This window comes from Pygoscelis adeliae, unplaced genomic scaffold (genome assembly GCF_000699105.1).
Source record: "Pygoscelis adeliae isolate BGI_AS28 unplaced genomic scaffold, ASM69910v1 Scaffold38, whole genome shotgun sequence".
NCBI lineage: Eukaryota > Metazoa > Chordata > Aves > Sphenisciformes > Spheniscidae > Pygoscelis > Pygoscelis adeliae.
Genome location: NW_008825614.1, coordinates 7,341,134 through 7,355,883, shown reverse-complemented (window position 1 = coordinate 7,355,883; position 14,750 = coordinate 7,341,134). Strand labels below are relative to the sequence as shown.

Sequence of the window (14,750 nt, the reverse complement as noted above, 5' to 3'; positions counted from 1 at the left end):
TGAAGGCTGGGTAGCAGGTAAGTAGCAGAGCCAAGAATAGCACACAAGTCTCCCACCTTTGCAAGTATCAACTAGCCAATACCAGACTCCAAAATTATTTGTAAATGACACTGTCACAAAGTAATTTGCTAAACAAATGTATACATGAGTTTATTATTTTTTAACCATTACTGAGTACAAATACATGTGGATACCTATTTATTTCCCTATAGAGATTAAAAGTTGCTCTCTACCAACCATACCAAGCAGTGAGCTCTCATTGTCCTCGACGTGCATTGCGACAGTGCAGCATCCTACAAGGCCAAATCCTATGACAACTGCTATTTTGTAAACTTATAAATAACATTATTATTTCTAAGATAATTCATAAATACATTGGCAGTTCCACTAGTACACTAGGTAATTTATCATTAGAAAGCTGGTTGGTAACACAATCAAAATCTAGTCAAACAAGGGAGAAGTTTTATTAGGTTTTCTCCATAGGAGACAAAATGGGAGAACTTTCCAGGACGCTATCATAATGCTTGATGGCTTTTTCATGCTTCAAAAGTTTTTCTTCAGGAAGACTTCCTCTGAATTCATTGGTGTATTCCTGATTCAGATTGTCATATCTGGGAGGGAGGATAGGGAAGGAAAATACAGAAATAATCATCCTTTCTGGGATTAGCTTCACCCATTGTTTATTAGGTAATATTTTGCAAGTTACAGTGTCTTCTGAGTCCTGGACTTCTAAGCAGCCAAAAAAAAAAAAAAAAAAGGGATAGTGGTATGTGCTTTCCTAGAACCTTTCAGAACTTCAGGATGAGAAGTGCCAAACGGGATGCAGGTGTTATTAATACCTGTACTGTGTCATTTTAACAAATTTAAAAAAGAAACACGCTTTTTTCCTCGGAGAAATTTTAGTATATTTTTTCTAGTTCAGAGTTTTAAAGCCTGATTTCCCCCCACCTTTAAATCAGTGTTTATCTGAATAGTCCTCACTCTTTTCTCCCTGCTCTGGGAGAATTCTTATTCGGCACAAAATGAAACAATTACATTTGACCTCAAAAAACATACTTTGTGTAGGTTTTGATTGTCTTATTGAAGAATGAGCTACCTTGGTTTTGAAGTGAAATACCAATTTGAAATAAAATTTTTAAAAACTTTTTTTTTTTTTTTTTTTAGGAAGACTGGAGGTCAACAGATTTCCTTGTAAAAATATGTTGATTTGTGGCAAAATTGTTTGTTAAGTTCAACCCAATTTTATGGCCACTCTAACAACCAAAACCTTCTAGTTTTCAGCAGTGTCACAAATGAAAGTTTCATTCTACAGAAGAATAAAATCCCATTTTATAAAAGGAAGACAAAGTACATACAGGAGAAACATTTCTAATCATGACTCAGGTCACATTTAAAAGAATAGAATCAAGAACTAGCCACCGGAGTAAATGGACACCTGTGTCTCAGGTTACATTGAAATAATTGACAAGACGCTATAGTAATATTTGGTGCTTCAAAGTTAGTGCTATATGTAACAGAAAAGGCAGTATTTTTCTCAAGAGTTCTAGAAGTACGCTGCCCTTGGAAATTTTCTGTTATTGTCATTATGAAATCCCTACTTCATCAAGGTTTCTGAAAGATTTCCATAGAACTGCAGCCTAACGTCTAAGAGAGAATGCCACTCGCACGTGACCCTTCCCAGTCGTGGTGACACAGGTTGCTTCACTCCCTGTTCTTGACTACGAGTATTACTTAGAACACTGACCACAGAAAGTTAACTGTGATTAAATGTTCCAGAATACAGGAGGCAGGCCAACTTTCAAACCACCCTGGATGTAAATGGGGATTGCAGTTGTGAGTTCCCTGCATTTTACAGGCAATAAACCTAGGCTCTATAGGTGGCATAAAATTGCTTCCTGTGTGGGGGCTAATTATGCAGCTCCCATTGTCTCCAGCAGAAAGTTGCTTTTATCTCATTGACCAGTAGACTATCAGAAAATATTTCAGGGTTATTCTGTTGAAACCACAGTGTACAGCATTAACCAGTAGCGGTCTGCTGTTTTCTTGCAACACCTTTGCCTGCTGTCCTGTACTAAAGATGTAAGCTCATTGAGACAACAGCAACATTTTCTATATATTGGTACAAAGCCAAGTGCGGTGGAGGTCAGTTCCATGACTGAGATATCTTGGTACTGTTATCTAAACACCATGCCAACATATTTACATCCTTCCGTAAAGAATAGGGTGCTCTTCTTTCTTCAAGGCATTTTTATATTAATAAGACCCCTTAAATATTTAAGGCTAATTACATCAGTCTTTTTTTTTTTAAACCTTACCAACATAATTTTTACTGTGAAATCTCTCTCCTCAAGGCAGATGAAAAATACTAAAGTCTGAACCCCGAATTATAACATATGATCTATCGCTACCAATTCTTTATTACACACTAGTTTACAGGTTTTGCAAGAATTTCTACCCATATCTACAAATGAAACATCAAGCTTTCATTTTCACACACATACCTGTGTGCGATGGTCCAGAACCCCAGGGTGTTCACCGTCATTAAGGAAGCCAAGAAGAAGAAGAATCTCTCCAATTTGCCTTCATGCAGCAAGTGTGGAAACCAGTTGCCTAGCAAAGCAGACATTCGAAGCAGAATTAGTTTACCTTGCAGGATGAGACGTGGCTCAGATGAAAGACACGAAGATAACTCTGTGTAAGACACAATCACAGTAGGTGCTTTGAACCCCCCCTATATGTAGCTATTTATACAGACTTCATTCTCACAGCATTTATGTTTTTTTGAGTCTACAGTGTACTTTGCTCCTACTTTGCGGACAGGCAACAGAGATCTAGAGAAACCGAAGAACTTTCCTAACAAATCTGAAGTGTACTGAAAAACCGAACTCTGCACGGCTACTACTGTAATGATTGGGCCATCTTCCCTCTATATTATCCTGTGCACATAGCTAAATGATTGTCAGATATGAAAATTTTAGGAAGAGCTAGAATTAAGGTGTTCTGTAGAAATCCTTATTCACATATCTCATGGTTTTAATAGGCCCTTCTTAAGATTAAAAAAAAAAAAGGCATAAAAAGCATTTGTTCAGTGCCTTGGATGGTGCTCTGTTACCAAGATGCTACCTGACATTTTACTTTACCTTTCTTTATAGCTGCCTTTAGCCACGAGTCTGCAACGTGTCCTTGTCTTGCACACGGCATTTATTTGCATGAATCAGACCTTCTTCTACCAAGGCTTTTGGTAATAGTGCCTGGGACATTTTCACAGCTTAAACTCCATGCAGCAGAGGACAGTACCAGTTATATACACCCAGAGTCTTCCCTGCCTGTATTCTTGTGTGCTTTGGTTTGAAACTGTATTGCTTTTGATGTTGTCCGTTGCTACCAGTCTGCAAACAAGCTCGAGTGGTAAATAACTATGGAAATCAAGATGCTTAAAACAGAAAGCCAGCCCCAGTCAGTCTGCATTTGAAGACAATCAGTACCTGAAGTACCATAATCAACTACAGCAAAAACATAAAACCAAGGTGAAAAAGAAGTTACAGTAGATACAGAATATCAGAGAAAGCTCTACAGTCCTGTAACGACCTTTTACATTAGTTGGGAATACAGGATCTTTATTGTCTTTGAAGAAGAAAGAGAGACTGTCTTCACTAGCAAGTAGTGAAGTGCAATAGGAGCAAATACAGAGCGTGAAACAACTGGTGCTGAGAATACGAAGTCCACACTATACACAGCTCAGGGGGGGTCACATCAGACCAGTTCCCACTAACACCTGGAACCCATCAGGCACGAGCATTTTTTTGGTTTAGCTCCATCCAAAAGGAATGCAGGTTTTTTGTGCTCCAGGATCACTCTGTGATGCAAATCCGAGATGATCAGGAGGTTCAGATCAAAAGCACACTTTTGATCTGAACTAAAACACCAGCATCGCTGTGCCCAAAGTCGCCTTTCTTTGCTCCCTCAAAGTCTGGTATCAAATCCTACCCATCTAAATAGAGTGGCTGCTCACCACTTGAACGACCTAAAAAGGGAGAGGAGGAAAAACAGCCACCTTTGCCAAAGCTGTGCTGTACAAACCTGATAGCCTTAACTGATCTTTTGGCCACTAATGCCATCTTTAGCCATCCAATGCCATTCTTAGAAAATTTTGACAAGCTAATTAGAGAGAAAGAGCCGTTCCACAGCCCAGGAGAGCCAGCAGTCAAAGGATTACACTCCACCCCCCCACATACATATATTTACATTTTTCTCTTTCCTCCACATCTTAGAGTTGTAAACACATTTCTTTTCAAAGCAGTTACCTTTAGCTCTCCTGGGATTAACAGAGAACAACTGCCACCAGCGCAGTTTTCCCTAACTCCTCTGCAGTTTGCTCCATGCCACGTTCCCTTTCTGCCTGTCACAGAGCACCACCTCACCTCTGCCTGCGCCGTTCCTTTTGTAGCATTATCTCAGAGCAAGTTTTAAAATGTATCATTTAACATTGTCAGTTGACTGAGCTCCTAGGTGCTATAACTTCATTTTAGTAGCTTATAAACTTTTACTGTCATAATTCACAATCAGGTAGTTTTTCATTTCACATCCCCCAGTGGCCAATAGAAGTCACGGAGAGAGCGCGTGTATCTGATGAAAGAGAAAGCACGCATGGGGCTCGGCGATACAGCTTGTCAGAGCAGAGTTCACACTGTCTGCTAGGTTATTTACATCAGCTAGGCTAACTATATGAGCAGCAGGAGCTTCCTAATGGAACAGCGTTTACAATGAAACCTGAACAGAAAATATGTACTTAAAAATACCACTGAGCGATTAAAAAAAAAAAAAAAAAAGAGGAATTTAGCAGCTTCTAAGAGAACGGAGTAAAATGGACCTTTGAAACTGTCTTAAAGCTAGCAAAGGCACCATACTGAAGCGTTGAAAGTGGGAATGGTTGGTTTTATCAGGGTGGGAGGGCAGCCCAGCAAACAGGAGATCTGGGTTCTGCCCCCACTTCACCACCGGTCTCCTCCATGGCCTGGGTCCAAGATCATTGCTCTCTCTCTCCTCTTTGCCTCTTTTAGTAATTGCCAGTGTTTAAACAGTGAGGCCAGGATAACAACACAAAGCCTCTGAAAAATCCTGTATTATAAATGAGCAACAGCATAGGCAGAACCAAAATTAGATCGGGCATGGTAAGACTCCAGCTCCCATGGCACGCGCACGCTCTCTCTCGCTTACTGCTCTATCCAAAGCAAGAGGTAGGAGCAAGGCTTCCTTTTCCTTTCAGTGAGGGGCAACAAGGTTCGTCAGGGATGCCTTTCTCTACAGAGAAATAGGGGTCACAGCAGTCCTAGAGATATCCAGACTGTTATCCTACTGCCAATATGCATTTTCATTAGTGGATACAGCAAAGATTAATGTAACCATTTCCTATTTTCAGCCAAAAATATTTACTTCTCCCTCCCCGCCCCCCCCTTCTTTTTCCTTTTTAAATGGAAGTTGGTTTTCCATGAAAGAGGGGATAAACCTGGACTACATTTACTTCTACTTACACTCACCGCACAGAGAGTCCTCTGCTGGCAGAAAGCCTTGGGAGAACAGCCGTCAGTGTTAAAACATCAACCATGTGTTTCAGGGAGCAAAACTCCCTTTAGAGGCTTTCACCTCTTACCCCACTAACACCTTCCACAAGCGGTCTGCAGACTCCAGCACCCTCCACTGACTGGGTTTGGAGTTCATACTTCCAGGATTTTACTCTCAGCCATGAACGTCAGGAACTTATTGGGCCAGTTTGTTTTTGCTGGAGTAAGATGCCCTAGGCACTACTGTGTTTGAAGAGTCCAGCACCTTCTCAGCCTTGAATCAGCATGCAATATGCTAACAATTCACTTTCCCCCAAAAGACACTGCCTTTGGGTTCTGTCAATCCTTTACTTTTCTATGGAGATTGCCAACAGAAGTGCCAATTACAAGGTTGGTTTGTCACATAGATAATTGCTCACTGGGAATTAACTTTCTACAACAAGCTCCTGATTTCCATTTTTATTCCAACAATGGAAATACTTTGTAGCATGAATCACCTCAGAGAATCAGAAGTTTCCTTTAGCTGTGTGTATTTTAAAGAGCCTTTTCTTATTTGTTAGAGGTGTATCGGTTATGCATTTCATGGCAAATTTAGAAGAAATTAGAAGATTAAGTCTAGGCAGAGTCAGTTCCTCAAGCCTGCTATACCATACGTCGTTGAAATAAAGTGCCTGGTAAACTTTCACTGACGTTTTTCAGTCCTATTGATTTTGCATCAAAAATGCTCAGGTAGTACAAGAAGAAATATTATAGAACACCAAGAGAAAACACCTGATCCTACCAACACAGGCAGAAAAGTAGGTGAAGCAGAGATTAGGACACAGACAAAAACACTTTCTTGGGCTGTTTCTGGTGGATGACTGACAGCAACAAACTGCTGGCCATACTAGCCACGAAAGAAGATGTGGAAAGGGCTGTAAGCCAGTCCTTGACATATACTAGTGCACACGAGGTATCTGTTACTATGACGGCACCCTTGGAGCTCTCAAGGGATCCACAACAAAGCCCAAAAGTTGCATAGGAAGGCATTCAGGTTGTTTACTGAATAACACCATCATATTTTAGTATTGGGAAAACACAGAAGACAAAGCAAAACAGTCACATGCCAGAAGTTAGTATAGTCTGTATGATTCCTGCATTTTTACAGCTATCCTGCAACCTAGACTATGATTACAGAAAAATTTAATTCATATCTTAGAAAAGGACTGTATTGCCTTCCATCATTTCATCAAGTTAGCGGGCATATATTTAGTGTTTAATCATATCCAAATTAAAGTCTCAGTCTGCCTTTAATTCTTATTAGCTAAGTAGGCACCAGTGGACACCACCATCTGGACCACAAGAGGTATCCTTTAGCTTTATCGTGTTTGGTATTTAGAATCACACAAGGCTCCAAAGTGAAAAAAAAATAAACCCACAAAAAACCCCTGGTTCTCTAAATACAAGCAGGAAAACTGTGTCTGGGGCAGTTTCCTTCCTCTGACCTTTTTTTTTTCCTCCTTTCTTACATATTTACATTAATATTTTTAGAGAAATGTATTCTGAAATGATTGGCATAGGAGGACAGGTTTTGTCTTGCATCTTCTTCTGTTAAAATGTTAGGAGAGGTAAGAGATCCAAAAGAAAGCAGTTTCCCAGCTTGTACTGAAAATATCACTGTCACCCGTCATCTGTTTGCACTCGTCAGATTTTAAAAAAAGTCTTTTTATCATATTCACACCATCCTCCATAGATGCGTTAAAAATGATTAATGCAGCTTTGACTGTGACTGATATCTGATCAACTTTGCCAATAAAAACCCAAATAAAATTCTAAACTAGTGACATGAAATAGGATATAAAATGTTTAAATTTTGTCAACACCCTCTGTGCTTCAGCACTTCAAAATACACACTGGAGAATCTACTTCACCGATTCCTGAATTGCTTCACGGCAAACATGGTCTCATTGCTTAGAGATGGGAGAACCAGAAATAGTCTTGGCTCACGTTTTGGTGAAACAAGAATCATGGGACAAAAGCACCCATAGCCCAAGAGTCGCACACTAAGCCTTGTTAAATCTTACAAAACCATTGCATAAACACTATCATCTTCTTTCAGCAAAAGAGAAAGAACTTTGGTCTTCCAATATAAATAAATTAGTTCAGCTTTTTAGGAAAAAAAGTTCTGGGTGGTTTGCTTTACTTCCAGTTCGATAAATTGTCCAAATACCAAATGTTTTACAAGCTCTTTAAACAGAGCTGAAAAATAATACCAAATGTGAGTAATGAGGGCTTAATTTGTGTCATTTGACCTGAGAGAGGTCACAATTTTATTCTCTGAAGCGCTATCATCTTCAGAGGCTTCAACAGGTAACCATTAGGTTTTATAAATTAAAAAATTATTATTTTGCTGATCTTAAGCTTTTCATCACAAGCACCAAAGAACACCGTAAGAAGCACAATGGAAGAGTTTGGAAAAAATACAGATGGAACAAGAGAATTTTGTAGATAACATTTCCTATCAAACTAGGAGAAGAACAAAACCAAGCCTAAATCCTCTTTGGTTTTGTTGTAGTCTATACCCAGCTCCAAAAGTCTGATCCCAAGCCTACTTTGATTTATGAGTCATAGACAAAAGCCTAGCTGGGATGAGTAGAGGAATACTCTAAGTCTTCAGTCTGAAGCGTTATAACACGAATGAAGATACAGGAGTACCTCCATTATTTACAAGCTGTGAATTGCATCAATTGTGGTAACTTGGAATAATTAATCTCTTTCAAGCAGGGAACACTGGGAAAGAGATACCCAGTGAGATCCCACTTATTTTTAGAAATAAAATGTGAGAGCCCAATAATATGTTGTTTACATACTAATAGAGAAAGTAACCTCTAATGCTTCTAACTAGAGCAACAGAGCAAACATTAAACATTTTTCACTATATTTTCTCTAAAGCTTTTCAAGTTTTGCAGAGGACTTCCCCTATTTAGGGGCTTATTCAGTCCCATTACGGCACCTTAATCTGAATACAGACTGTCACTGAATCCCTTGGAAATTTAAGGGTGGCTTTTGCTCAGGATAATGGTGAGGTCAATTCCATCTACAGGAATGGCAGGTCTGACAAAGTTAAATAAAGACGTAAGTTATACCTTTTTTTTCCCAAAGCTAAGTTTGCCACCCAACTTCATAAAAGTGAGGAGTATTTTAGCCAGGAAGCTTTTTCAGTTCGCTCAAAGATCTTGAGCAAAAAGGGTTAGAACATGGCAACTGCAGTCTGTGGAGAATTTGGAGAGTTCAGGCTTTTTGGTCCCAGCCACGATAAGAATTTGAAGGCTCTGATAAAACAGTATTTCTGGCAAGAAATTAACATTTTCTTTTTTGAATCAATTAAATGTTTTCATACAGACTTACAGAAAAAGAATAAATCACCCTGATAAAAAATTAGACAAAAATCTACTGAATTGCAAACCAAATGCAAAAATTGATTTCCTCTATCACTTTGTATAAAATATTCTATAAAGGAATAAATTATATATATGGTGGCACAATATAGTCAAAATGTTTTGATGCTGACATTATGCTTAATTATTTTATAAATATTTAATTATACCCAAAGTCAAACTGCAGTAAAATATGTCAGTTTTACTAAAACAAAATATTTCAGCCTTATCAAAATTAATAACTTCCATACTTTTGGGGGGAGGGGAAGAAAAAAAGTCAGCAACATAGTCTTTCTTGAAGTGTTAGTTTCATTGAACCCATATTACCCAATGGAAAAAAAAAAAAAATCTATTCCACTGGGGGACATTCAAGGAGCTCTGCTCTCCACACTAGATGCCCTGGTACTTAATAGTTCTTTGCCTGACTCATTTGGGTAAGCATTCCTGGTTTTTACCCATCTCTAGGTGATGCTTTTATACCTCATAATAAAATTTTAATTGAGTTGTTAACTTAAAAACAGCACTGCATGTCAAAGAACCATTAAAATTTCTCGTCATACTTTCAAAAAAACCCACTTCCCCTTGTTTTTAAGTTACATCGTTCTTTATGTAGGAAAGAGAAGAACCCAAAACTTAACCATGAGCAGTTACAAAATTCTGCAGCCGTGGTAATTGCAATGGTGTCGTGCATTAGGGCCAGCAGTTGTGCTCTGTAAGAGAACAGTTCTCCGTAACACAATGACAACAAAGCTTATCAGTGGAAATCGTCTTTAGAAGTACTGCTTCAGCAAGTGGAACTATTTCAGCTGTGTGAACAAAGGGATCCCTGTCTTTTGGTTCAAGAACTCAAGTGCTTTACTTTTTACATTTACTTATGAAACAAGTCTTTTCTGTATTGAACAAAGATTCATCAGCAAAGGAAAAAAGACTTTAAGAAACTCTTGGCCTATCTTGAAAGTCAGCAACCCAGAAAAATCTCCAGTTCAGGGCTTACACTAAATAATCCTCAACAGGCTGACTCTGAAATAACTCCTTTTGAAACAGTAAGTTCTCTGGAAATTGCAGTATTCATCTGCAAAAGGGTAAAACCACAGTGAGACCATATTGGCACAGAATCTGGTTCTTCCAGTAGCTGGGCAAAGGGAGAGGCGTAAAGGCGGCAAGAGAGAAGTAGTGGGTCTAGGGGAACAAATTCCCTAGACGCCTTTGAAACACTCGACTCAACCTTTTTTCTGCTACGACACTGTGGAACAGAAAGAAATGCATGTTCTCCATTCTTTGAAGCACTAATCTTGCTCTCATGGCCAGAGGCTTCCACATAAGTGTGGCTAACATAAATGTACTTCTTCATGAAGATAAAAAGATGCTTCCTAGACAGTTTATTTTCTTGTCTTTCAGAACAGAAGTATAGAGATTGGAGGTGAGGGCTTCCTGCAAGATGCCATCCTCTAATTACTCCAACTATCAAAACTAAGATGACTCATTAAAATTGGATGAATACAGCTGGAAGGCTATTTCCTATCTTAATTCCATCTTAATTGTGAGAGAAAATCAATAAAACTTTGGCATCCCCTTTAATTCTGCTGCCTAATTCTCCAAATCAATAATATTAGAAAACTGCTCAGGAACACCAGTCATGAGCATATTCTTACCTTGAGTGCCTGCGTGGGCTGTCTGAACAAAGAAAGCTCCCATAAAACAGCCAGCTCCATTAAAGAGAGTTAAAAAATGCATGGAAATCCCTCTAATTCTTTCTGGCACAAGCCGGAATGAAAGTAAGGAACCTTAGAAAGGAAGCAGACACAGTTACAGGTTTAAAAAAAAAAAGTGATGGTAGAAGATAGATAAGACAGAAAAAAATCCAAAGTGTCTCCAATAGGGACTTTCCATATTTTACACAGAGAATGTACTTGCTGCAGAAGGGCAATCAGACATGTTAGTATGTACCCTATTAACAAAGGATTATCTAAACTGTTTAAATGAATCTCTGTTACAAACCATCCCACGTACAGCTATCGACATTCCACAAGTACGTAAAGATCTTTCACCCAGGCAGTTGCTTTCACCTTTTAAAACCTCAGTCATAGTGAGACAAGAGAAACACCACCGCAATCAGCAAGCATGAAGTCAGCAGATGTGATATTTAACTGCAGGACAGTGGGACCTCCTATGCCAGAGCCAATGCAGCGTGGCTACTAGTAAATACTTCCAAAATCCAGAGCTCTACCTTAACTTGGACAGTTACCTTGCTTTAACTTAAGGCTTTACAATGCTCCTCTTTCCCAGAGAGCAACCCCCAGAGTCACTGGCTAATTTTTAAGACATTGTCTTCACTTTCTTGCCAGAAGATTAAACCAGAAGAAGCAACAGCTTTGGTGGTGAGGGGGAGCTGTAGCATGCTGTTGTAGCATGGATGATTATAAATAATCCCACCAGTTGTCATTTGGCTAAACTAGGTTAGAGTAACAGCAGGTCTTTATGATAGCTGCTCTTTTTGAGTAACTTTCCCTGATTATCAGAACCTCTTTTTTGCTAATTTCACACCTTGAGCACTCATCCACACTTGTTTTCCAAGCCCCGGTGTCTCCCAACCTGCTCTATTAGTTGAGTTTGAATGACCTCCAGCTTGAGACACTTGTCAGCAGAGGATCCTATTTGGATGCTGAGTTGCCTGAAGCATCTCTGAATACAAATGAAACTTTACAATCACCATCTTCCACCCTTTTTAATTTGGATGTCCAAATGAGAGCTTTGGAAACATATTAAAGAGAAGACAAAAATACTATGGGCAGTGTTTTTTCATCATTCACAATGGGAACCAAAAGTCTGAGGGCAAGAGAAAGCAGGTGAGCCTGGGACACCATCTGTAGATACAATGGTACAGTCTGAAACATTGTACAGTCAGCATCCTAGCTAATTGGAATCACTGAGAGCCTAAAAAGTTTTTGGTTATTCCTCCCTTCTAAAAGCAAGGGTGCAAAACATGCATCTTGGCCAGATTCAGCTTGGGTAATTGCATCCTACTTACCTAAATTACCCCTGCTGTTTCAATTGCATACTCCGTTCCTCGCTTCTCCCACGGTGCTGCTGTGAACTATTAAACAGCTGCTGCATTTCACCCTGGAGACTATTGCATTTCATCGGTGGGTGAAGTGATCCCCAATATATCCTTTAACTAACAGAGCTGTTTGTTAGAAGGCTTCCCATTTCTAAGTGCTTTGAGACACGTTGATGGGCAGATGTTATTCTTGCAGCACTTCAGCAAACACTGCAAATCTGCTAACACTTTGCAGGACAAAGCAGTGCACCAGACTGCTTGGTCACTGGCAGTGTAACACAGCTGCTGCGGCCAGCAGGCTGGCTTCCCATCACCAGCAATCTCATGCACTGTGGGGGCAAATACTTGCTAATATTGTCCCACAGGATGGGTTTTTTTTGTGTGTTCGTGTGTGGGGGTGGCGGGGGGCAGGGGAGTTTTCTGGTTTGTTTGTTTGTTTTTTTTCCTTTGTTTTTTTTTTTTTCTTTTAAATCATTGGGCTTTGAAAGAGTAATTTCATAGTTTAAGCCAAGCTAGGGTTACAAATTTAAACTGTCAGAGGCCTGTGAGATCTTACATTCTAACATTGCAGAGGAGAGCAATTATTTTATCATTGTTTTATTTTATTTTTTAAAGACTCAGTGCTAGGGAAACATTAAATGCTGATGTTATTCTAAGAGACGCTCATGCCACCTGAAGCAGATGATTATATAAAACTCCTATCAACAAGATAATGAAATATATTGTATAAACACAACTCTAAGTATCAGGGCTCAAATGTAGCTAGAGAGTTCAATATGCCAAATCTAGCTCCTCTAACCAAGCACTTCAGAAATGAGATATCTCCTCTCTTCCCTCTGATTACAAGTGTGAACATTTCTGTCTTCAACTTGGATCATGTACTTTCAGGTCAAGTAAATTATTATGATAATTGAATTTGACCTTCTGCATAACAAAGGCAGTAAAATGTCAGGAAAGGTGAAACAACTATTTAAGTGTCTAGGCTGTCATTACCATCCATGGAGATCCACTGAATGGTTCCTGAACAGCAATTCAGTTCAAACTGAAGTAGAAACCTAGAGCTCAGTTCAGTAGTCTGAATACAGATGCCCAGTGCTGCCTGAAATGCTCTAGTGCACCTTAGCCGTCTGCACGGGGCTGTCTGATAAGGTGCAAGACCTGCAGGAAAACCATGCTTTCCTCCAGCAGCAGCTGGAGGCCACACGGGTACCGTAAAGAGCCTGCTTGCCCGGCGTGCATAGCCTAGATACTCCATGACAAATGATGCCAGACATTGAACTTGTGTGGGCAAGTGAACGGAGGCCTGCATCCCCACCGACTATAGTAGTAATGTACTATTTTAGGTACCTACCTTTATTTTTCTACATGCAAATCTCAAATTCAGACTTAGTCCCATTTACTGGGGTTCTTGAATCGTACCTCTAACTGCAGCTCTTAGCAAGATGCTTAATCTTTATTTAAATAGGGAAGACAATTTTTCTTCCTAAGAAATTCTAATCACAATCCTTTAAAAAGATAAAAAAAAAGAAGAAAAAACCCCCAAGATGGAGCTTTATTTCTTTTCTAAACACTAATGTCATCTTCTAGTCATTGGACTTCTGTTGTGTCCCAGCGTGCTAGATTAAAAAGCCTTATTCTATCAGCAATATTCTCATGTTTCTGCATGAGAAGACTGTAAGCAAGCCACCTCCTAACCTTTTTTTTTGTTAAACTAAAGAGAGAAGGTCACACTTTTCAGTTACACTTAGCCTGTAACCTAGAAACCACATTACCTGCCTAGAAACCTGTCTCAGTTAAGTACTTGAGAGCTATCGGATGAAGAGGCATTATGAAAGTGCTAAGTATTTAAAACTAGGGAAAATTACCTTTATAGTGACAAACCGTGACCCACAGCTCTCAGTAGTCTTAGAGTGTGAGAATGAAGCTGAGACACTGAAGTTATTTCCTGCTCTTAAATAAAAACCTGAACATTTCTGGGGTTGTACTGGAACAATAGACACTCAACCTGTAGAATTAAATGCCTGCAGAGATCAACTAGTCAATTACTGTACTTGTGTCTCTTTAAGTGAATGTTGATTAGATTATTTTTGTAATACTTTTTTTTTAAGCTCTGCAAAGTAAAACACTGGTAAGCACTCTGTGTGCTCCTCAGAAGAAAATAAGCCTCAGGAATGTCAGTGTAGATGTGGAAAGGTAAATTATGGAAGGGAGAGAAGGTTCAGACACACAATCAAGAGTGCGTCTACATAATTTGTGGATGGCAGGAGTGAGCTAAGCTCTGCCTGTGCTCTGTGAAAGAGGAGTGTTTATCTCTGGCTCCATGGCACAAGCTAAGGCATGATGCTCTGCGCAGGCATGTTCGCATGACTCCCAGTTGGAGCACAAACAAAAATCTTGCATCTGCCTACAATATTCTCCAGGTTAGCCTGTCAGTTGAATTGTGTTACCCACCTGCATATGCTCTGTGTCAGTGAAAAAGGTGTAATAATTCTATTAGCTGGGTCCACAAATGAAAAGTGTTAAGCTAAATTGCTTCACCTTGATTTGACTGTGGCCTAAAAAGTGCTCACAGACCGTAACCACAGCTCCGCTGTCATGTGCGTATTTGTTCTGTCTCAAGAAAATAATCACAGGAGAGTTCAGGTCAGAAGGCACCTCAGGAGCTCATCCGGTCCAGCCCCCACCTGAAGCGGGTTCAGCTTCAAGACCAGTCAC

At 39.6% G+C, this 14,750-nt stretch overlaps 1 protein-coding gene across 1 annotated transcript in view; it reads right to left on the bottom strand.

Annotated features, from left to right (window-relative positions):
• Positions 1-466: 466 nt before the first annotated feature.
• SLC15A5 (solute carrier family 15, member 5) overlaps positions 467-14,750 on the bottom strand; it is a 35,040-nt gene continuing 20,756 nt past the window's right edge. The window contains exons 7-9 of the mRNA XM_009333017.1: positions 10,630-10,761; positions 2,502-2,610; positions 467-611 (exon numbers count right to left, since the gene is read on the bottom strand). Of these exons, the coding sequence (XP_009331292.1) occupies positions 467-611; positions 2,502-2,610; positions 10,630-10,761 (386 nt within the window). The remainder of the gene's footprint in view (positions 612-2,501; positions 2,611-10,629; positions 10,762-14,750) is intronic.